The following is a 24,207-nucleotide window of genomic DNA, read 5'->3' as shown; positions in this document are numbered from 1 at the left end:
ATATACTGAGCGTAAAGATGATTGGATACACGAAACTAAGCGGGTAAACCTTGCCTGATTCAAGAGAAACAAAGTACAGCTAGTCACAATCTTTGCTTATATTGCAGATATAAGCACTTTGAATTTCCCGTTTATGGGAACGATAACCGGACGGGAGCGGACCGATCCTTCTGCGCTATGTAATTAGTCGGGAAATTTATCCCCTCTGTCCCTCGCTGTATGTTCGACCGGTATGGCGTATGAAATAAGCGTTTTCCATAAAACAACGTGCTGGAGAAAGAAGTGTTCATAGGAATCTCGAAGGATGATACAATATGTGCATTTTTGACGTTGCCCCTGCAGATGTCTTGAACGAATATCCGAGTACTGGCCATAGATGCATATAGTGTGGTATTAATACTGCGGATTATTCTTCAGCGATACGTAGGTGAGATACGTACGAATTAACGATGTATTTTACAAAATCTACCTCTATTGACGCTAGTTAGGATTGCACGATTGACATGACGTTTGTTGTATACAACATTAATCCAATCTTATCATCAATATCTATATCAAACAATAGGCAGTGGGAACCTGGGATGGGTTCATGAGGTATCGTTTCTGTATACTGCAGTACGGAGTAACTAGTTGTACATGCGAATGTCCGCAAGCGCCATAATATAAATCAATGAACACCCGCGAACAACTCAACCTATGTAGCGCGATGTTACCTGAGCTCGGTGAAATTTAGCGAAATTAGCCAAGACTCGATTCGCCACGGAATTAGTCAAATCAATCGATTGCGATCTGGGCTAGGCTGTTGTGACCTATCTAGATATCCTGCCAGTGGACATGTAATTGCAATACGAGTTACTTAGGGCGTATTGGCGGCTTTTGTAATTTTCGTGACGAGGCAGTATATAGGCGTCCCAAATTGTATTTGTGTTCACGGTACTTCTCCGGCCGTAGTGGCATCGATCTTCGGACCTGCAGAAAGTTGACCCGAGTAGTCAAGACCACTTGGCCAGGCACGGGGTCCACGTTCCTTGACCGTGCACATTGCATCTACAGATCTAATAACATTGGCGAGATGAAAGAGATTCACTCTCGCAGATGCTGTGTAACATCTTGGTAGTCGGTAAGCTGGTAAAATGCAAAGCCCAGACAATCCATCATGCACCTATATTTTCTGCCAGGTAGGTTGACTTGCGCCCCTCCTTCTTCTTTGGCTTCCCTATGGTGTCATCCTAGAGCTTCAGGCTGCTGAAAGGCTTTAGCTCGTCTAACATCAGTTTGAACGCTTTGTCCATATCAAGAATAACTTTCACTTGATTGGTCCAGGAATTTCACCATGCCACAAGGTATGATACTTTGGCACCTAGCAGTGAGTTCATTTTTAGATTTAGATCAAAGCCACATAACATATTGCCCGCAAACGTGTTAACATGGATTTGCGATGTGCGCTTAGAGGTTGAGACTGAGATTTAATGGAAGTCAACTTCGACGTGGATTCTAAGATCATTCCTACCTTCCCTAATTTATCTTAGAGTATAGGGCACTTACGGGTGTTTGAATTGACTCTTGGACAGCGGGCATGCCTCTGCGCCCTGATTTCTCTTTAGCTACAGAGTGGTATAGAAAAGTTCCGTATTGTACGCATATTTATCTTGTATTGAATACACGGGGATTAAGGCCACCGCAATGCTCCACGTTGCTCGCATGCAGCATTAAGTCACGTACATAGGGTCAGAGCCTGCACATGAAAGCCCGAAACCCCCGGGATACCTATTTATATGCCATGTCTTCTCTACTGTGTGTGCAGGCTCATCTCAGGTATCTGCTTCTTTCATTGCCCCACTTTTCTATCTATACTCAATCATCTCAATTCGCCACCAATGGGCTCCATTGCCACACAATACTACGGGAAATTCAACTATCTCCCTCGAGGTACAAAGCCTACTCCCGGAACTGGAGCATACAGCCTACCCGCTCTTATAAATTTTCAGGCGTCTCCTAGCTTGCCGTTGACCGATATTCGCCCTTCCTTGGATCTTGGTGATGCTTCTCCATTCGAACTTTCCAAGCATGGCTTCACTGCTCGTCGTTGCGAGTCACGACTTAACTCAGCTCCCTATGACCGTGCAAGCTGGAAAGATGAGAATTTGTTGAGATCGATCTACTTCCCAGAAGTTGAGGAGCTCCTGAAAAAAGTGACTGGCTGCAAGCATGTTATACCTACGGGGGCGATTCTCAGAAGCAATCTGTACTCTGAAGAACCTGAACCATCCGAGGGAGAAGAGAAAAAGGCAGACGAGGAAATAACAATCTGCTGTCCTATATATGGCAGCCGGCCCGACGCTGGTGTATCCACTGCTCCAAAAGTACACCTCGACTTTACTCCACGAGGTGCCCGGCGCCAGATTCGAAAGCAGCATCGCGACCTAGTGTCAGTTGCAGAACCAGTCATTGAAGCAGAGAACAAACTGCTCCGTTCTGGTGTTGACTGGGATGACCTCAAGGATCATTACAATAGGAACGCTGACGGAGAGGAGGGCATTCCTCGATTTGCACTTTTCTCCGTCTGGCGTCCTCTGAAGACTGTCACTCGGGACCCTCTTGCCGTCGCGCCGACCCTCTCGTTCCCTAAATCCGATTATTCTCCCATGGAATATTACGATGTCTCCTTTGACAAAGACATTCCCCCTCATCTTGCCGAAATTATCGACCCCGCAGCCCCTCAGGGTCGATCCAAAGAGAACGACGAACACAAAGCTGGAAAGTACCGAACATGGGCCTACACCGCGCACAAACCCCGCGATACCCAGGGAAAGGGGCATGACTGGCACTTCATATCTCACCAGGAACCCTCTGAAGTTCTCATTATACAATTCTTTGATAACGAGACGGAGGCCACCCTTAGAGCACCACAGGATGCCGACGATACCTCTCCAGAGCTTCCTGTGTGTGGTGCAATTCATAGCTCGTTTGAACTTGATGGACAAAATGAAGAAGAAGAAGCAAGAGAGAGCTTGGAAGTTAGATGCACTGTGTTCTGGTGAAACACCAAGAATGACCAGCCTAGTCGTGACAGAGTCCGTATTTATTTTCACCAGGCTATTCCATTATTAGCAAATGACAGCTTAATTGGCAATTTTCCGAGTAGATTGCGTTTTGTTCTTTAAGTGAAATGGTAGAAGGACATAAGTAAGCCCACATAGATTTTCTTATCAAGGTCCTGGGTTAAATTGTAAAGACAGTGGTTAGTGGAGGTGGATGAGTCTATAGGTCATCTGGATAGCCTGGCACGTAGCACCACCAGTACTTGCTAAATAAACAGCCATAAAAGACTGCAGCGTCTACGCTTGGAATGCAGAAGGAGGAGAACTCTAATCATCTTCTTAAGTAGAGGAAGAAGGAAAGACTAGACAAATCAAGAAGATGGCTCTTCTGAAAGCCCGCAACTAAGGAAGTAAACCCCGATGGTACTGAATGCTACCATCGAGGGTTTTAGACCACTTTTTTGCTCAGATATATCGCGAGCTCTTGAGTAGAACCCCGGTTGCTCTTTACTACTTCCGATGAGTAAGTTTGGGGGGCAAGGGAGAGGCCAGACGCCGCTCATTGGTAAGAAAAGGATCCGATGAATCGGCTGCTGCCTCTCGTCTCTGCAGCTTCCTTGCCTCTGAAGAGTCTCAAAGGTCTCACAATTTGAAGAGTACCTGCAAATCATAGGCCACATGCCAGTGAGAGCGGCTGAGCTTCGCCCAGTAATTCATGTTTGCTTATTCCTCTCCGGAGATCCCCTGCCACATGAGAAGGAGGAAATGAAACCATACTCAAATCCGCTCACATTCTTTCTATCTGTCCATAGTAGTCATTCGGGACAGTTGAGGGTTCACGCGCGAGAGCAATAAGCAGTCTAATTAACTAGCAACTGTATTCCGTCAATGAGAAAGTCCAGCAAGGGGTGAAAATCGTACTGTACGTCAATCTTCAGTCACGCAAGAACCACATATCTACGTGACCAATAATTGGCTGTGGAACCAATAGCGAGAACATTATCCCCACAGTTCATGCAGTTGTGTAACCCGATCTAGCTGAGAAAGTGATGGATCCCCCATAGAGTTTGCCTTCCAACCCCAGTAGTTGGCAATTAAAACACATTGAGCCCTCTCATGATCTTTGTTTGCTGCAAAACCTTCGCCTACATTTTGTCTACGTATTGCGACTGAAAGTGCGGCATCTTTAAGATGACCATTGGGGAGCAAAAGTCACTTCTCGATAGGCCAGGACAAGATGAAGAGACTCTGGAAGTGTCGAATTCGCTCCAGATCGGAAAGTTAGCAATAGGAGCGCTCTTGCTGGGTGAGTAGTTTCATCTAACAATACGTAGATTATATTCATCGCTAATTTTGGATAAATACACAGCATGTTTCCTGGCCAATGCGGACGAAACATTTGTCCTCAGCACAGGTAGCGATGTCGCGTCCGCTCTCAACGCATCGAATTGCGCCTCGTGGCTCATTACCGCGTACAATCTTGGCTATACAGTTGGCCTTCCGGTGGTGAGTACACTCCCGTTAAGAATTTAGCAGATGGCTGAACGTCGAAGTATGGTCAAATATGCGATTCCATGGGATCTAAGAGCGCCATTCTCCTGGCTTTAGGATTGTATGCAGCTGGTTGCATTCTGACGTAAGTCCTTCTGTTATACACACCTCGTGGGTTAATATCCGGTTGACATATTCATAGCGGAGTTTCTGGCACGATCAATTATGCCATTTTCGGTCGTGTCATCACAGGGTTTGGAGGTTCAGGGATGAATGAGCTCGTATCTGTGCTTTTGAACAGTATATTTGGCTCCATTAATTAGCTCCAGCGAGCGATTCTGACAATAAACTCAATGATAGATATCGACAACTTTCACCGAGTCGCGATGCTACGCTCTTATGTCACTACAGTCTCGCTAGTTGGGGTGACTTGTGGTGCTCCTATCGGTGCACTCCTTACAAGCCAGATTGGATGGCAAATGTGAGACTCGAGAGTTCTGATACTTGCCACATCTGATTGCTAAACATACTTTCTTTCCACCCCAGGGCATTTATCGTTCACGTTCCGTTTGCTGTGTTATGTATCGCGATAATCTCGTTCAAACTTCCCGTTAACAAGCCCCAGGTGCTCATAACCACCGACCCTACGTATCGAACCATTGAGGATACAATCGAAGAAAGCAAGATCCAAGAGACCGAGTCAAAGTCCAAGCCATTCGATATTGTAGGGTTAGTTTTCCTGTTAATGGCTATTGTTTGCTTACTTGGCTTTGTCCAACTGGCCGAAGCACAGGAGATACAAAACCGGTCTATCTTTCTGGCCATTCTTGGAGCAACTTTCTTAACATGCTCTACAATCTTCTGTCTTAACGAAGCCTTTTGGACTCAAGAACCCGTGCTTCCGCTCTCCTTGCTTCGCGTAAGCAAGCTGGGTTTGAACTATTCCGCCCAATTCTTTATTGGTCTGGCCAGTTATGGTGTACGTAACCTCCGTCCCCTCCAGCCCTGTGCATCCCAGCCGTGCGAAGTTGAATTCTGATTTGATGCTCTACGCCTTACAGATGACACCAATGTTCTCAGACTACTGGGTGAACACTCGAGGAATTTCAGCCTCAGAGGGCGCGTTATGTTGGGGGCCAGTTACTCTCGGTTTTGCAGTGAGCGCATTGGTCACTGGCAAATTGATACCAAGGTCGGCTATACATGGAGAAGCCAAACCATTTCGCTCGTTTACTAATATTGAATTCGTGTTAACAGGACTCGTAAATATCTTCGGTGGTCTATAATTGGCCTGACAATAGCCATCCTGAGCTTTCTCCTCATCATTGTCCGGTGGACTCTATATCAGCCGCACATGTGGGAGATCTCGTATGGATTTTTCGCATGGGTTGGGATGGGAATGACGCTGTCTTCTCAATTCGTGGCTCTATCAGCTTCCAAGCCAGAAAAGAATGCGGCGACATCCGTCACCACTTATTATCTTGTTCAACAGGTTGGGTTTATGATGGGGATCACTCTCTCGAAAGCATTGATATCGAGGGACCTTGAAAGCCGACTCATGGTCGCACTCCGGAATGAAGCTGGAAAAAATGAGGTCAGTATTCATGCCATTCTCCAGATAGTTTTATTCATGCATGCTTACATACTGATAGTTGATCAAACAAATCATGGGCCATCGCCGGTCAATGAATTCGGTCCCCTCGGCACTGAAAGAGACTGTACGGCTGGCATTCCAACAGAGTTATTACATACCCCCAGGTGAGAAACATCGTTGACATTTTTGTGTTAAAAAAAGGCATTACACTAACATTATCCTTCCAATTAAGCTGTTGGGGCTGGTTCTCTACTACTAGTCCTTCTCATTGTTCTTCAACAGAGAGAAGTGAGATCTCCATGATTCAGACCAGTCCACCCTTTGACACATCTAAGAGTACCACTCCAAGAGAAGCACATTCAAAAATTCTAGGAATAAAACATTTGTTGGCGCGTTCTAATCTGTTCTGGGGCTCGCTAACTTAAAAGATATGACTATGCTGGGAAAAAACGTTTGATAGCCTAATGTAACCCACCCGGGGGGGTTGTGAGATTATAATGAGAGAAAGCATGATAACCAATATTTATTCCGGAACCACTTGGCAATTCACTGGTAATCAAACAATCGTCGTAGTGAAAGTCGCGTGATCCTCCATATCGAGAATCCAAGGTCCAGCAAGTTTTAGAATGAATTTCAGTGAACTAAGTTCATGAATTTGAGCACTCTCAGCCTAGCTAGTAGTTTTCCAGAAGTATCCTTCGCTGACTTTTGGGATCCATATTGTTTAGCTGCCGATTCCATTCAGTTGCGACACTAATGTATGTTGCTGTGTATTGTTCACCCAAAATCTTCTGCAGCCCTCTATCTTCAATCAGGTGTTCAACGCTTTGCTGCAAATTTCGAGGAACTGGACGGATGCTGAGCTTGGCCCGTTGCTCTTCGGACATGTATGTCGGGGAGATTTGACAGTCTCCTCCGGTGAGCGGGAGACCTTTGTTCAGACCATCAATGCCTGCAGCGAGGATGGCGGCCAGAGAAGCATATGGATTGGCCAAGCCACAGTGCAGTTTAAGCTCAAAGCGATTGTTGGCGACTCGTCGCAACGGGGTCTCTTTGTTCTCCCAGCCCCAACTAATGTACTCCCCGCCGCTCCAGATTCCAGTGGCTACCCTCTCATAGCAGATATCAAGCGGAAGACAGAAAGCCATCAAAGATGGAAAGTGATCGATAATTCCCGCAAAGAATGGGTCTGTGTCTTCAGGGCTTGAAGTGGTTGAAGAGTTCACGGAGAGGTGCAAGTGTGCCCCTGAACCGCCATGCTCAGGGAATGGTCGGGGATGCAGTGTTGCGCGGTATCCATGGTCATTTGCAATGTTGGCGATAATTTCACGGGCTTTTGTAAGGGTATCTACAGCTTCCAGCGGACTTTGGGGTTGGAGTACAAATTCCCACTGTCCGGGAGTCATCTCTGCATGATATTGTTCAAGCAAAATTTGTTCCTCATTCAACGTCCTCACAATCGCTTCCACCATAGACAATATAGGCCGCATACCAGATATCATCCCACATAGCTTGTGACTCGATAAAGGCTCTTTGCCGTCCTTGTCTTCTGTGTTGAAGAAGATAACTTCGACTTCGTACCCGACTAGAATGTCAAAGCCGTGCGGATGAAACAAAAAGTCGGATAGATTTAGCAGCTTCGTACGCAAGCACTCTGGTCGTGGAGTCTGGTTCTGATTGACAATATTTGCAAGGATATGAGCTCGTGAACTATCGCGAGGGGGGACAAATGCAGTGGAAATATCTGGCGCCAAGTACATCGTGCCAGTAGGTGCTGCCGCATCGGTAACATGGTCATTGCGGAGGAGATGAAGATGGGCGGATGAAAGGCTCAAGTTTCGGTTCTCGTCAATCATTCTGGAGAAATACGCTACAGGTATCATTCTCATTCGAATTGAACCCTCGAAAAGTAAGAACTGTAGCCAAACAAATTCGACCTCGCTGTGGCGAGCGTGAAATGCTTTCCATCTCACCGCGTTCAACTGAGAGACCGTGGAGTCTTGAGCATGAAAGTTCAGTTCAGAGTGCTCCGCGTCGCCCATAGTGGAAGTAAGTGCTCAATTGATCAATTTTCGTGGGAATAATAAGAGAGACGTGAGTGAGCATGAGATAATGAGAAAACGAGGATTGGAATAGTGGGAGGAATGACATGGCGCATCATTTGCTGTCTGGTATGTCAAATAATCCATGATCCCACGGATACGTGGCTCGTCCACAAGTCTAGAAACGATGCATACGAAGGTAGCCCACGCTGCATATAGCTACCCCGCTCAACAGGAGTGAGCAGATCAGCTATGCAGCAGACGGACAAACTTGTTATGTACTTTTGCAAAAAAAAAAAAATGTAAATTATCGTCGTAAATTCAATTCGTAAGTTACAGCCGTTTGATCTGTAAATTACCAGATCTTCTTCGATCTCGGCCCAATCTTAGCTTCGTACACGGCTCGGTACATCGGAGGGGCATGCATGTCATTGCACGGTTACAACGGACAGGTGGGAGACCCTTCTGGATTTTGCAGCTATCGGAGCGTCCAATGATATTTCCCCTCTATCCGAAGAAATTCAATCGTACACAGCACAAAGTACGACAATGTACCAATGGGGGTTTGCTGATGGCCACAGAAACCAAGTCTCCACCCCGGCCTCAAATGTTCCCCATATGTTCATCTCGGAGTTTCAGCAGCGTGAGTGTGAACGGAGTCACTCTCAGAAGTGGAGCTTTCTTTTTTGATCATTGCATTTAATTCTATTAGAAAGCACCAGTAGTAAAGGATGCCCAATGTCAGTGGATAACCATGTTGATCGGACATTTTTAGCACCTCGTATCTAGTACTTGTTACTCAATGAAAGTTACAGCCTATGGAAAGGGCAATACCTGTACGCGGCGTAAAAGCAGGTCCGTCGAAGCTTATGCTGTGTAACTGCACATCTGTTAGTACTCCAACTTTAGGGCCGCTCACCGCTACTTCGTGTCTGGCGAAAGGGAATTCGTCAATTGTTAACACTAAACATTGATCTGATCGTAGGGGGATAGTCCAGAATGAGTAGCAACTAATACACGAGGACGCTAGAGGTACAGTGACTTACACATCGCCACGAATGATACATCTTCCTTAACCTCAAAAACATAACGATACTAAAATAAATGAAAAATAGTAAATAATAAAAGAAAATGCAGAGGATTTATGAGAGGAAGCATATTCTTAGCCAGACAAAGAAAAATGGGTTTCGATGAAATACACCTCTCCACAATCAGTCTGGCTGCGTTTCCTGATATGCTCTGGGTATAAGTATAAGGAGTTCTTTCATTTTCCTATAATATAACATCAAGCCACACGCTGTCTAAACTCTTCATCATCCTGATTGTTTCCAAAGAATCTTGCAGCATGGTGTTTTTCCCTGAAGCGCTCCAGCAAAGCCTCGAAGAGGCAATTGACAAGCGGCGACAGATACGCCGACTTTGGACCCTTCGTCCTCCTGAGTTTTACGCCAATGGCGTCAACTTCATATCAAATGATTTCCTGTCTCTAAATAACGGGGTACATCGTGAAGAAGTCTTGAAAGAGATCTCACGGCACCCTAATTTCAAGGTTGGTGCCGCAGCCAGCCGAGTCGCAGATGGAAGCTCCGAGTACACATTCGAACTGGAACGGTGGCTCGCAGACTTTCATAATGCGGAATCATGCCTGTTATTCAACTCCGGGTTTGATGCAAACGTCGCCATTTTCAGCATTCTTCCTCGTCCTACTGATATCATTGTTCACGACAGTGAAATTCACGCCAGTGTTCACACCGGTATGCGTGCGAGCCGCGCCTCGGTGATCAAGTCTTTCGAGCATAATGATCCAGAGTCATTGAAGAAAGTCCTTCTCGAGCTTCTTCAAAATGATTTTGGAGTTGCAAAGGGAGAGAAAACCGTTTTCGTTGCGATTGAGTCCGTTTACAGTATGGACGGTGACATCGCTCCGGCAGCAGAAATTGTGCAGGTTGTCAAGGAGTGTTTGCCCTTGAAGAATGCAGTCATGGTTGTTGATGAGGCTCATTCAAATGGCATAATGGGTCCTCGGGGCAGTGGGTTCATTTGCCACCATGGACTCGAAAGTGAGTTCGCCATTCGCTTGCATACCTTTGGTAAAGGTATCAATGCTACTGGAGGTCAGTCGATATTCTTTCGAAGCATATCATCATCAACACTAATGATATGCAGCCGCGGTCCTCTGCCCACCGTTGTTCAAAGAGACTCTGGTGAATTACGCACGTAATTTTATCTTCACCACCGGTCCGGCCTTTCTTACTATGGCCACTGTGAAAGCATCCTATAATGTAATTAGCAGTGACGAAGGAGAAGAAGTATGCCTTTCAATCATCCCTTACGATCTTACATTTTCTAACAAATTTCACAGAGAAGGCAAAGGCTTCAAACTCGAATCCGCCAGTTCTACCGTGGCCTTACTGAGCACCACCTCTGGGAAGTGGCTTGTAAGACTGGCCGGGTTAGGGTGTTCGCTGCTGATACCTGGAAAGAGATGGAATTCATGTCGCCCATCATTCCTCTTCTAACGAAGGTGGGACTTTCTCACAGTCTCGAAGATAGACTCACGGGATGTGGCTTTTTCTCCCTGGAAGTTGGGTATCCCGTTGTTGCAAAGGAAAGAGAGCGTGTGAGAGTAATTATACATGCCGACAATACTGAGAAGGAAGTCGATGGTCTTGTTGATGCTGTAGTGACCTGGGCGGCGGATCTCCCTAACTGAGTTAAACTGGAGGCAGTTCATTCTACGTTTTTGCGATGTCGAATGTATTAACTTTGAAATTGCGGAGAGCTCAGGAATATCCGGGGTGTAAAAAATGTTCTTTGCCAGAAATGGTCGGACTAAGGTGGTTGTTCTTTTGCCGTCGAGGCTGGGAATAACATCGGAAAATGCTCTACGTGAAAACAGAAACCACATGCCCACATAAGCTGTAGAAAATCACATTTAGTTTATTTCAAAATTGCAAGCAAGCTTTCGCATAAGTCATCTTTGGAGTCCATGGGATGTTTGTGAGGATAATTTTCATACTCCAAATCTCACAATGCAACTGGGGAAATCAGGAGAATAAACAACCCATGATGGCGTTTCTATAACAGCACACTTGATCAATGTTCATTCTATTGGCCTAGAAAGCAAATTTCTACGTGGCAACCTAGAATCAGAAGGTTGTTGAGGGGAGAAGGAGGTGATGTATTAAACAGGTCTCCGCTGGGGTCCTGTACCACCTGCAGCAACGTGACATGGCTTGAAGCACAAGGAGAATTTTCGTACCGATTTCCTTACATAGTGTAAAAGACAGTAGAATGGTATTACACTAGTATGTAATAGCTTAATTTCGGGCTCGAGAGAAAGCGAGCGAGCGATTACAAATGCATACACTGGCTCCAGTGGATCGTTCAAATGTCTACAGACAGAAGCCCAGTGCAGGTTTTGACCGCTGGTCAAGGAGGGGCAAAGCAAAGACTACGCATATCTAGGATGATGCTTCAATGGCCTCCGAGTGCACATCATGTAACTTTCTCAATGAAATATAAATTAAACGTACGTGAGCACATACCTCGTTTCCTTCTCAACCTTCCCCAAATAATCCACCCTGGAGTTGACACCTAACAATGGCAACTCTGAGATTTTACGATGCCAACAAAACAGCGACACTGGCCATATTGGCTATTGTTTCTTTCTCTGTTTTCTGTATTGCCAAAATAATAAGGCATCATCGGGACCCTCTACGGAATATCCCCGGCCCATTCTGGGCAAGATATACCCGATTATGGTACCTAATTGAAATGCTGCACTGTCATTCACGGGACACAATAGCAAAACTGCATCAGGAACATGGTGAGATATAACCAGCTTCTTTTGCTCAAGAGTCAAAAGATGTCTTACCGGTTCTTAGGTCCAGTTATACGGATCGGTCCAAACCAGTTCAGCATCTCTGACATGGAAGTCGCAAGAGAGGTCTACGGTCCTCGTACATCCTTTGAAAAGGTTGGTATATGCCCCATTGCTTGATTCCAGGCTAATATTCATCATAAACAGTCTGATTTCTACGTATCTTTCACTAATCCTGGTGGGAAAACACTGGTATCAATGCGGAACAACAAGGACCACAGAGACTTACGCCGAAAGTTTCAATATTCGTTTTCTTTTTCCCAGGTTGTGAAGATGGAGTACCTTATTGACCAGTCACTTGAAATACTCTTTAAGAAGCTGATTCAGCTCGCCGATCTTGGAGAAAGATGTGATTTACTGCACTGGCTAAAGCTCTGGAGCATGGATAATAGCTCGCTGCTTATCTTTGGGGAGAGCTTTGGATGTGTGGAGAAGGATGCCGATGTCAATGGGCTTCTACAGCTCACAAGAGCAAGCACATTCTATGCTAGCGTGGTAGGAATCATTTCAGAGTGGCATAAAATTCTCTGGAATTACGTTCCTTCCTACATCATGAGCGAGAAGGAGGTTCGTTCTTTTGCTGAGAAACAAATCGCCGAAAAAGAAGCGGCAAAAGATTCAACAAGGGGGGCTTGCTTCTTGGATACCTGGTTCCAACAGAAGGAAGCCGACCGAATGAACAAGACTGAAGTCCGCATCGGAATTGGAGGCGCTTTGGGAGGCACTGAGCTCACACCTTCGTTCATGTGTCAAGCAATGTATCACGTCTACCGGGAACCGGCTGTCCTTCAGCGACTACGAGATGAAATTGATCCAAAAGTGGTGAGATCAGACACCAGTTCCCATAGCATCCTACCCCACGAGGCTATACAAGGGATGCCTTATCTCCAGGCTGTTCTCAAGGAGATCATGAGATTATGGCCGGTAGCTGGAGTTACGTTCCCACGTGTGGTGCCTGATGGCGGGGCGATTCTGGCAGGTTATCAATTCCGTGCGGGACAAGTGATCGGTATTAATTACTGGGCGGCATCACGCAATCCAGAATACTTTGGTGCTGACGCAGCGGAATTTCGCCCTGAGCGGTGGTTGATCGATCCAGATGAGGCAAAAAAAGCTAGCTACTACAGCATTCCGGTAAGGATCTTTGACAAAACGCTGCTGACTGAGTACTAATACCAAGGTTATAGTTTAGCTTGGGGAGCAGAGAATGCATAGGCAAGCATCTCGCTACGCTGATGGTTCTCAAGGCATTGGCATTGGTCTTCTACTCCTTCGATATCAACTACCTCCCCGAAGATTTGGAGCTGTGGAATGACCATGTGGCTAAGGTGCAAGATTTTAGGGGCCTGGTGAAACGGCGACAGCGATAAGGTGGGAGTATCTTGGGCTTCATCTCATCCGGTCAATACGAGGCGCCTTGCATCTTGCATTTTCTCTGGCTATAGGAGAAACACGTGTCTTTAACACACTACGAATGAGAGATTGTGTCGGAGAAACTCATTCTTCTCCAAGCTTCTAGGTTAACCTCCCAGTTGAGAACCTTCGTTCAGCGTTTCCATATAAATTTGATATTTTGCCAGGTTTGTTGTCTCTTTCGCCATGATAAATGTCCTACTTGCGATAGATGTTTAGGGCCCACGTCGATGGAACGGTTCTATGATCTTGGTTCACTTAAAAGGTTGGAGAAATAGTGACTGACTGGATACTGGTTTATTCTTGCTTGAATTCTACGTCATGAACAACTACATAGCTGCTCTCTCTGGCTTACTATGAAGACCCAAGCTGTAATTTCAGAGGCAGTATTTAAAATGCAAATTGCATAAATACTGGATACGATTGGGAATCCCTTACGAGATACAAGGGATTGAGAGAATTTCTAGATAAAACTCAACGTTTACAGTCACGCATCTTCGGTTTGCGGTGCAATGCAAGCTTCAATTACAACTATATGAAACACTTAGGTGGCTTGGTCTTGGGCAACAGTGTGATGCAGACTACCTGCAGGAAAGACTACTGCTTCGGCCGTCACCACTCCGTCTAGCTAATCATTCGGTAGCTTTGGCGCATGCGGGATTATTATGAGATGACGAGCGAAAGAAACTCATCATGATACGCCCTCAACTCTACCAAATGTGATTGCCATAAATTACAGACTGCACAGGCCACTTGGTCAGCCAGCCAACTTGGAATGAATGGCCCACGAGTCGCTGAGGGCTGAGGACCGTCGGAGAATTCTGCAGGCCTAAATGAGGAGATGCATAGCGGATGCACATTATCGAGAAAATCCTTGAGCCTAGATAAGCTAATGTATTGAGGAAGCACAATACGATGCGATCGCTCAGCTACACGATGCGCTCTGCACGAGCATGGGGCATTGAACACAAAGAAGCGATATGTGACAATACACGAGTGTGTATAAGTATGGGGTCATGTAATGCACGTTACAGTACCTGACATTGGACGGAATTTACCACCTTACCCGTATCATGTATTTACTCCTAGTGGATCCCAAACATTAGCGCTGGTATCATTCATTAACATCTCAAGATTCTTTGTCCTTCCTATCATATCCTCGGAGTTATTCACAAGTTCCAAAAAGTATAAAATTGGCATTGTTTCTGTGGTAAAGTTTCATGTGACGCCCTGTAAAGACATGATCTTCATTTCCCAGCGGTTGGGGGTCGCTTGGGCTCGATCTTGATGGCCGAGTTTTTCTGTTTAATTCCGCATTTGGTGGATACCTTCCATGCAGATGCCAGCCGGGAAGGTACCAGAAGCACATCTGGCCATGAAGTGCCTCGAGTTGCGAATACTGAGCTGTCTAGACTGGAAAATGAGGATTGAAGGCGGGGCAGAGGCCCTCCCAATGCTGTCTGTGGACCTCACTTATAACTTGCGGTGTTTGCGAGCCAACCATCGCGAATTGTATATTAAGACAATATCCGACTCTTGAAATCGTAAAAAGGACAAAAATAGTTATCCAATTCCCAGAATCTTTTACTTGAACGGAAAAATGACCCCATACCTTAACGGAGACACGGACGACCATACAGAGCGCATCGCTCACCAAGGGGTCGACGATAGAGAGCCAGTAGCCATCATTGGCTTGGCAATGCGAGCCGCTGATGAGGCCAATGACACTGAGGCCTTTTGGCACTTTCTACTGAAAGCACGGCAAGCGACTCGGCCTATACCAGAGGATAGACTCAGCTCAAAAGCATTCTACCATCCAGATCCTGATCATGGGGGAACGGTATGTGGCACAGGAATACCATCTGGATTGTAGCTGACTTTTATGGAAGTTCTACGCTAAAGGAGCTTGCTTTCTTGGAGAAAGTCCCAATGGATTCGACGCTGCCTTTTTCAAAATGAGCAAGACCGAAGTGCAGAGTCTCGATCCTCAACAACGGATTCTGATGGAAAACGTGTACCACGCACTGGAAAATGGTAGGCAAAGGTATTTTACGTTTACTGCAGATGTACTGATTTTCTTTGCAGCCGGTCTTCCAATGGAAGATGTAATCTCCTCGAACACGTCTGTTTTCGTCAACGGTTTTAACTACCATCATGCAGATCGTCTAAATAGCGACTTGGAACTGTCTTTCAAGCATAAGCCCACTGGTGCGGAAAGTTCTATGATTTCAGGCAGAGTCAGCTGGTTCTACAACTTGCAAGGAGCTAGTCTCACGATTGATACTGCCTGCTCGAGCAGTTTGGTAGCTCTTCATCTCGCTAGGCAAAGTCTTCTTGCGAAAGAAAGTGAAATGGTCAGTAATTCCTCAAGTTATTACTGATGAGAAATCTTCGTTGACGAGTCGATCATGAAACAAGGCCATCGTCAGTGGTGTGAGCGTGATAGGATATCCGGCTCATTTGATGAAAATGTCACATTCCGGACTCCTGGGGCCCGAGGGCAAGTCAATGGCTTTTGATTCTCGAGCAGAGGGGTATGGTCTTGGAGAAGGTGTCGGAACTATCATTCTCAAGCCCTTATCTGCTGCCATTCGTGACGGTGACACAATCAGAGCACTCGTTCGTGGAACTGGTCTAGGCCATGATGGTCGCACCCCTGGACTGACATATCCAAGCGCAACTGCACAAGAGTCACTGATTCGCAAGACCTACCTAGCCTCGGGTTTGGATCCCAAAGATACGGTTTATTCTGAAAGTCATGGAACTGGGACACAAGCTGGAGACTTTATCGAATGCACTGCCATTACGGCTGCATTTGAGACCCAGCGACGAAATTCGCCATTCTACGTTGGGGCTATCAAGCCCAACATCGGACATCTTGAGGGTGGTGCTGGCATTGCTAGTGTGATCAAGTCAGTCCTCATTCTGGAGTCTGGTGTTATTCCGCCGAATGCGACACTGGAAGAGGTCAATCCGAAAATCTCTCAAGCCTGGAACCTTCGGTTTCCCACAAGTTGCATTCCGTGGCCAACATCCGGCATCCGCAGATCTTCTATCAGTGCGTACGGAATCAGCGGCACAAACGCACATTGCATTTTAGACGACGCGTACCACTATTTGAAGGAGAGGCGGATAACGGCTCGGCATACAACCAGCGAAAGAGTCCCGTCAGAACAGGAAATTAAGGCCCTCCTTACGCAAGTTTTCAAGCGCTGCAATTCTCAACCAGATGAGCCTATTTCTGAGACTCTAGTGTCACAAACTGGTGGTACTCACATCAACGGCGTCAACGGCGTCAACGGCGTCAACGGCACTTACGGTGTTAATGACATGCACGGCGTCAACGGTACGAATAGCACCAAGAGTACCAACGACACGAATGATATCAACGGTGGCAATGGCATACATCGCATAAACGGTGTCAATCATGTCAATGGTACCAACAATGTTTACGGCTCAAACGGTAGGAGTGGCGTCAATGGTTCGGATGGCGCCAACGGAGCCAAAACCAACCGTCCGAATCCGAATGAAAGAGCCCTTCAAGTTTCCGAAGCTCCAATAATTTTTATCTTCTCGGCCTTTGATCAGGATAGGTTGGAGAAAGTGGTCGAGCAGACAAGGGACTATGTCTCATCTCGGATTCTGGATTTCGAGTCTTCCCCACGGCAAACCTTAAGTGATCTTGCGTTCAGTCTCTCTGAAAAAAGATCTCGATTTCCTTGGAAAGGTTATGCCATGTGTAATTCTGTGGACGAGCTCCAAGACAAGCTTTCCAAGTTGCCTTCAAAAGCCATCAAGTCCCGATCGCCCTTGCGGATCGGCTTCGTCTTCACCGGGCAAGGGGCCCAATATGCGAAGATGGGCCAACAACTTCTCGTCTACCCAGTTTTCAAGAAATCATTGGAAGCGGCTGGTACTTACTTCCAGTCCCTGGGTAGTGATTGGTCACTGCTAGAAGAGCTCGGTCGAGAGGCACAAGATTCGAGGATATCTAAATCTGCGTTTGCACATCCGCTATCTTGCGCGGTTCAAATTGCATTGCTTGACCTTTTGCTCAGTTGGGGTGTCATTCCTCACCGTGTGACAGGACACTCGTCAGGAGAAATCGCAGCAGCTTACTGTGCGGGTAAAATTTCGCGCGAAGCAGCTTGGAAGGTGGCATACTTCCGAGGACATGTCCTCCGCTCAGGAGAGTCGAAACCACCTTTCACTGGAGGTATGATTGCGGTGGGTCTTGAAGAAGAGCGGTTACTTGATCTCCTCAAAGAGGTGCACGCAAGATTCCCCGGTGGTGCGTTGTCTATCGCTTGCTATAACAGCCCTCGCAATCACACTGTTTCCGGTGACCTTGTCATGGTTGATGCTTTAAAAGAGATTCTCGACGAGCAAGGAATCTTTACCCGAAAGCTCAAGGTGGAACATGCTGCCCACTCCGCCCACATGGAGTATTTCTCAGCAGAATATGATGAACTGTTGGGCGAGCTCCCATCGAAACATCGCTTGAACTTTGATCATACTGTGCATATGTTCTCCACTCTTACGGGTCGTTTGTTGGATGATACATGTGCTCCTGGAAAGGCCTCACACTGGCGTGACAGTATGGTGTGCCCCGTCAAATTTACGGATGCCCTATCCTCGATGTGTTTTGACCCTACGCCATCGCATGGCTGTTCAACTCATAACACTTGGGTAGACGTGATTCTGGAAGTCGGACCTCATCCAGCAATGCAAAGCGCAGCCAAAGAGATCGTTGGGTTAAATGCCGACGTACCATACTTGCCAACCCTAAACAGGAAGGACGCTGGGTTAAGCAGTCTGCTTGAAACCATTGGAAACCTGGTCATCCGTGGTGCACCCATCAATCTGGACAAGGTCAACAGGGCTGCGAATCCCTCGGTTGCGCCCAGGATGATTGTGGATTTCCCCCTACCCCTTCAACCACGCAGAGCAAACACTCTACGAGAGCCGCCTGGTCAAAAATACTCGCCTTCGCCAGTTCCCTAGACATGACTTGTTCGGTGCCCCTGTTTCGGATTGGAATCCCAATAGTCCACGATGGCGCCATTTCCTACGCATTTCCGAGAATCCGTGGCTCAAAGAGCATGTGGTGAGTGTCTTCATCTTGGCTCTCTTGGAGTTAACTCAAGTCAGATTCTAATTTCATCTCAGATCGGCGATAGTTATGTTTTTCCAGGAGCAGGCTATATCGTGATGGCAGTGGAAGCAATGCAACAAGTGACCGATGACTCGGACATGATTGGCGTGCATCTGAGAGACGTCTTGTTCAAAGCAATGCTGGTGGTTCCAGATGATACCCAAGGGGTGGAAGTGTGCCTTTCCTTCTACCCTGTGCCAGAGTCCAAAACTTCATTCTCCACTACATGGAGGAGGTTCGAAGTGGCCTCTTACAACCAGGCGACTGAGGAGTGGGTTGAGCATTGCACTGGTGAAATCTCTCCGAATTTCAAGAAGTCGCTCAATGACATTGATGGTTTCCGCCAAGAAGAGATAGCCAGGTCGGAATGGCTGACATTCGTGCAGGCCAGGGAGAACAGCTGCCAGGTGCCGGTTGATTTGGCTCCTATCTACAAGCATCTCAAAGATATCGGCATCAACCACGGAGACATATTCCGAAGCCTGTCTAATGTTGCCATCGGTGATGAGAGCCAAGGCTTGATGACAGGCGACATTGTTGTTCCCGATGTCAAGCAAGTCATGCCAAAGCAGTACGCGCACGAACACCTCATTCATCCAACTACCCTTGACAATGCCTTCCAGGCGGTATTCGCGGCCATATATGATCTGAATGGAAAGCAGATGTTGCGACGCGGTTGCATTCCCAGTTCCGTGCGAGAGATGTGGCTGTCAACGAAAGAATTGTCCTCTAAGCCTGGTACGACATTGCGCTGCACAAGTCAGGCTTCTCCCAGTTTGCATGGAAGTTTCGAGAGTGCAATCCAGGCGTGGAACCCTTCAAATCCAGGTGCGAAAATATTCTCGCTGACTGGCGCACGGTTGGCCCCTTTCAAGTCTGAAAGCAGTGACGCTCCTGCCAATGACAGGAGAACGTGCTATTCCATTGAGTGGCATCCAGATTTGGACTTCGTCACCAACAAGGAGTTGCAAGAGCTTCTGCCGCGTCCCTTCAATCCCCCTGCGAGCTACGCTACTCAGTTGGAATGGCTCAGTAAATTGCAGTTAGCGTCTACTCTTTTAGCGAACGACAGTCTTCTGGCCATCCGAGGGGCCAAAGCATCCAGCTTGGGAGATCGGCACATGCCTTATCTCAAGCTCCTTCGAAGTATCGCTGCAGATCTCACGATTGACGCTGTCCCGTATGTGTCACTGGAGACCTGGTTGAAGTATTCATCGAATGCCACACTGAAAAAGCAACTCTACCGCGAAGTCGAGGCAAGGAATCCCGAAGGCGCATTGCTGGTCAAGATGGCATCAAGAATCTCATCTATTTTGCGAAATGAGGCTAGGATTGAAAAACTCTTGTCAGAGACAGCCGACCTCATCTGGTCTTGGGATAAGAGTAGCTTGTCGCGAGGGAATGTTCTTCCCACGCTTACTCAATTTCTCACTCTCCTGCGCCACAGCCATCGCAGCATTCGCATCTTGGATGTCCAGGGCCGCACGGGAGCACTCTCTGAGCATGTCCTCAAAATTCTCAGTGAAGGTGGCAACGCTAATTTTGTCGAACAATATGTCATTGGGTCTCCATCGACTAGCGGCTTTGAGGCGTTAAAGAAGCGCCTTGCTGTCTGGGGAGACGTCGTGGAAAACAAAGCTCTTGACTTGGGGTCTGACCCACTGGAACAGGGGTTCGAAGCCAGATCGTTCGATCTTATCATCGTCAGCCACTGTATTCGTGCAATGCCTGACATAGAGGCGACATTTTCGCGGCTGAACTCTCTTGCAAAATCAGGAGGCCGGTTATGTGTCCTGGAGGAGATGCGGCCAGAATCGCTACACACCAATGTCTCATTCGGTTTTGTGCCTAGCTTCAGCCGTGCAATTGAGAACAAAGCAGGTACATTTGCTCTCAAGTCCGACTGGGAGAAAGCTCTTCAAAAGGCTGGATTCTCTGGGATTGACTCCGAAGCTTCTAGCTCTACCTATGCTGAGTTCGCTGACTTCACCTTGATGGTCTCAACCGCAAAGCACGTACAAGAGGAGGCCGCTGTGCCTTCTTTGGAAGTACTCCTGGTCCTCCAATTCCACTCAGAGATCTCTCGTCTACTGGCCGGAAAGTTGATCGACGCTGGAGTGAAGCTTTCAATTTGTCGGCTTGATATGCTTCGTCCCGAGGACTTGGTGGGCAGAACATGCATATCTTTGCTCGAAGCCGAAGAACCCATTCTCAACAACTTGGATAGTGACACCTTCCAAGCAGTCCAAGAGCTGATCACCGGGAGTGATTCACTGTTGTGGGTTACTGGAGACCCCTTGACGCAGCCTGAATTCCAAATGGCAACGGGGTTGATTCGCACTGTTCGTTGGGAATTGGATCGCAACAATCTCAATCTCGTCACTCTTTCTCTGGATAGAGAAGCTGCAGCTACTGCAGAGGGGAATGTTGACGCTATATTCCGAGTATTCGAGCATCAATATTTGAGACACGGAGTCGACCCTGGCGGCTCCAATGCCGAGTATCGTGTCCGAAGACGAGTGATTGAGACCAATCACATCGTCAAGGACAAAAGTGCAAGCACGGCCCTTCAAACTCACTTCGAGCGGCCAAAAGCAATTCTCCAGCAGTGGGATACGATTGAACGACCCGTGCGGTTAGTCAATCCCCAGCCTGGAGTCGACAGTCTCGTATGGACTACCGATGAAGACCTCGCCAGACAACCACTTACTGCCCATGAAATCGAGATCGACGTTCGTGCTGTTGGACTGAACTTCAAGGACTTATTGGTGGCAATGGGGGAGATTGACCAGCCAGGCTTTGGGCATGAGGCAGCCGGTATCGTTGTCGCGGTTGGCTCGTCTGTGAGTGGTCTCAAAGCTGGTGATCGAGTGATGTGCCTCGGCGATCCTTCATCAGGCAGGATGGGCACCTTGCGTACTCGTGTTCGCACCCATTCAGGACTGGCAGTCAAGATTCCCGACGCACTCAGTTTCGAAATTGCTGCAGGGATGCCAATCATCTACAGCACGGTGATATATTCTCTAGGTCATATCGCTCGGCTCAGAGCAGGTGAGAAGATCCTGATTCACGCCGCTGCAGGTGGTGTGGGACAAGCCGCCATTCAATACGCACAGGTCAAGGGAGCCGAAATCTTCGTGACTCTCTCGAGCATTGAGAAGAAACAATTTATCATCGACAACTTCAACATTCCCGAGGACCACATCTTTTCTAGCCGTGACCTGACTTTCTCGAGCGGAATCAAACGAATCGCTCCTGCAGGTGTAGACGTTGTCCTCAACTCCCTTAGTGGCGAAGCACTCCGACAATCCTGGGCTTGCATTGCGCCATTTGGGCGATTTGTCGAGATCGGAAAGCTTGACTTCCAAAATGGTTCCAAGCTCGACATGACTCCCTTCCTGCATAACGTCACCTTCTCGGGCGTGGATCTTAATGCTTTGGCCGAGGAGCGCCCCGAGATCTGCCAAGAAATACTCCAGGAGGTGATGCAGTTGTGGTTGAGCGAGAAGATTCATGAGGCTCGACCAACACGTATCTCTGAATATGGTCAGTTGAAAGATGGGATGCGCCTCCTGCAGACTGGTAAGAGCATCGGCAAGATGACACTCGTCCCTGGTTCTCGTCCGGTTTCTGTCTTACCGGAGCAACTACCTCCCCTTGAGTTGGATCCCAATGCATCGTACATACTGGCAGGAGGTTTGGGAGGAATTGGTCGCAGCATTGCCCTTAAGCTGGCTAGAATGGGAGCTAAGCACCTCATCTTCCTTTCGCGTTCATCAACCGTGCATGAGGCGGGGCAAAACACAATCGACAAGCTGGAAGCCCTTGGCTGCACGAGCCATGTCTTCCAGTGTGATATCTCGGATGACGCTCGTCTCCGCGAAGTGTTTGTTTCAATCAACGAAGATTTGCCGTCAGTCAAGGGATGCATACAATGCTGCTTTGTTCTGAGGGATGGAGCTTTTGACTCGATGGCTCACCAGGATTGGGAAACTGCCCTGGCTCCAAAGGTCTCAGGGTCTTGGAACCTCCACAGACTGCTTCCGCATGTTGACTTCTTCTTGATGTTGAGCTCCATCACTGGTATCGTGGGCAACCGAAGTCAGGCTAACTACAACGCTGGCAATAACTTCCAGGATGCGCTCGCACGTCACCGTGTTTCCAAGGGAATGCGCGGGGCTAGTGTCAACCTGGGCGCTGTGGTTGGCATTGGATTCGTTGCGGAGAACTCTGAATATGCTGGAAAGCACACTTTCAAGATGGCAAATCAGCAGACTGAAGAAGAGGTGCTGACCGTCGTTGAGTACATGATCGATCAACGTCACAACACTACCCTGAGTCCCGATATCGCGCAGCTCATCTGCGGTCTCCGAACCCCAACTTCCTACAGTCTCGGAAACGAAGACCCACCGAGTCATCTGCAGTATCCGATGTTTTGCCAGCTCCCAGCAGCTCCCCAGGGTTCCCTAGGCGCCATTGGCGCAGAGGCTGGAAAATCAGCACCTCTCATTCGTGATCAACTTCAGGCAGCCACAACTCAGTATGATGCCGCGCAAATCATTCACACGGCTCTCAGGCACAAGATGGCCAGCTTGCTCAACGTGAGCGAGGACTCTTTCGACGACTCTCTCAGTGTCCGAGAGAACGGAGTCGATTCGTTGATCGAGATGGAATTCCGAACATGGTTCGCCAAGGAGCTGGGCGCATCGGTGCCCTTGAAAGACTTGGCCAAGGACCTGAAGCAGTTGAGTGCGAGACTTGTTCTACTGAGTTCGTTCTCCAAGTTCCATTGAGAGATCAGGCTGTGTATAAACAGCAATGGCAAGCACCTCTGAGTGGAGCTGGCACAGGGGTAGGTCAACCGGCGCTCGCAAGGGAAGGAAGGCGTCTTTCAGGTAAAGTTGAGGTGGGATTGGGAACAGATAGCTCTGTATGTACGTCAATGAAAAGATGTGAAGATCTCAAATTGGTTTATTCTGCGATGATAATGGCTAGTAGCTTGCCCTAGAAGATTGACGAGGAGATTTGATAGAAGTTCATGACTTGTCCCCCTTGAATCAGTCTTGGCGACGGTGGAACGGCTAGGCGGGAGAAATACATGGTTGCAGCTCTGAAGACTAGATTCGATCCAGCAAGATATCCTCGATTTCATCTCTGGTGAAGACCCATGTAATTCAACCTTTTGTAGCGCTTTGTCTGGTTTGTAAATTCACGGAATCCCCCGACATTGAGGTGTCTAACTTCCCGCGGATGTTATATATCCTGCGTGCACCCCGCTAAGACATTCCGTCTATTTCATCAGGTTCATCCGTCCTCAGCAGGACTTGTAGGGCCGCCGAATGGAGCTTTTTCTGGTCACTGCTACATTGGTTACGGGAAGGGCTGATTTTATTCCTTTTGTTTAGCCTACCTTAGCCCGGTACTGGTAAGTTTACTTGGATCCATGAACTGCCTTAGGACTAAGGTTACCTGCAAAGTTGGACAGGCTGCCTCCTGGAATTCACAGGCCCTCCATGAAGTGTTGTTTAAAGATCTTTGCTTTGATTTATCTGGGTATCTATCATTTGTCGAAAATAAGGTACAATTTT

General features: G+C 47.6%; 6 protein-coding genes across 6 annotated transcripts; 5 read left to right on the top strand and 1 right to left on the bottom strand.

Moving 5' to 3' along the window:
• Positions 1-1,877: 1,877 nt before the first annotated feature.
• Positions 1,878-3,041, top strand: N7458_005678 (uncharacterized protein; the record flags this gene model as incomplete). The annotated part of the gene is made up of 1 exon (XM_056909060.1): positions 1,878-3,041. The coding sequence occupies one exon, from the start codon at positions 1,878-1,880 to the stop codon at positions 3,039-3,041; it is 1,164 nt and encodes a 387-aa protein (XP_056767678.1).
• Positions 3,042-4,232: 1,191 nt separating this feature from the next.
• N7458_005677 (uncharacterized protein) lies at positions 4,233-5,571 on the top strand (the record flags this gene model as incomplete). The annotated part of the gene is made up of 6 exons (XM_056909059.1): positions 4,233-4,347; positions 4,411-4,547; positions 4,595-4,677; positions 4,735-4,832; positions 4,893-5,013; positions 5,079-5,571. The coding sequence occupies 6 exons, from the start codon at positions 4,233-4,235 to the stop codon at positions 5,569-5,571; spliced, it is 1,047 nt and encodes a 348-aa protein (XP_056767677.1).
• Positions 5,572-6,800: 1,229 nt separating this feature from the next.
• On the bottom strand, positions 6,801-8,168 carry N7458_005676 (FluG family protein; the record flags this gene model as incomplete). The annotated part of the gene is made up of 1 exon (XM_056909058.1): positions 6,801-8,168. The coding sequence occupies one exon, from the start codon at positions 8,166-8,168 to the stop codon at positions 6,801-6,803; it is 1,368 nt and encodes a 455-aa protein (XP_056767676.1).
• A 1,345-nt stretch (positions 8,169-9,513) lies between these two features.
• N7458_005675 (aminotransferase class I/II-fold pyridoxal phosphate-dependent enzyme) lies at positions 9,514-10,881 on the top strand (the record flags this gene model as incomplete). Its single annotated transcript, XM_056909057.1, has 3 exons — positions 9,514-10,282; positions 10,335-10,477; positions 10,531-10,881. The coding sequence occupies 3 exons, from the start codon at positions 9,514-9,516 to the stop codon at positions 10,879-10,881; spliced, it is 1,263 nt and encodes a 420-aa protein (XP_056767675.1).
• An 890-nt stretch (positions 10,882-11,771) lies between these two features.
• On the top strand, positions 11,772-13,421 carry N7458_005674 (cytochrome P450; the record flags this gene model as incomplete). Its single annotated transcript, XM_056909056.1, has 4 exons — positions 11,772-11,997; positions 12,056-12,147; positions 12,178-13,185; positions 13,239-13,421. 4 exons carry the CDS (start codon positions 11,772-11,774, stop codon positions 13,419-13,421), a joined length of 1,509 nt encoding a protein of 502 aa, XP_056767674.1.
• A 1,643-nt stretch (positions 13,422-15,064) lies between these two features.
• Positions 15,065-23,412, top strand: N7458_005673 (type I polyketide synthase; the record flags this gene model as incomplete). The annotated part of the gene is made up of 6 exons (XM_056909055.1): positions 15,065-15,304; positions 15,354-15,498; positions 15,550-15,818; positions 15,883-18,360; positions 18,413-18,571; positions 18,634-23,412. 6 exons carry the CDS (start codon positions 15,065-15,067, stop codon positions 23,410-23,412), a joined length of 8,070 nt encoding a protein of 2,689 aa, XP_056767673.1.
• Between the last annotated feature and the right edge of the window lie 795 nt (positions 23,413-24,207).

The sequence above is a fragment of the Penicillium daleae genome (assembly GCF_028827525.1).
Source record: "Penicillium daleae strain IBT 16125 chromosome Unknown utg000005l_segment0_segment0, whole genome shotgun sequence".
NCBI classification, from domain to species: Eukaryota; Fungi; Ascomycota; class Eurotiomycetes; order Eurotiales; family Aspergillaceae; genus Penicillium; species Penicillium daleae.
The sequence above is the reverse complement of the archived record's forward strand: the minus strand, read 5'-3'. Positions and strand labels throughout refer to the sequence as shown.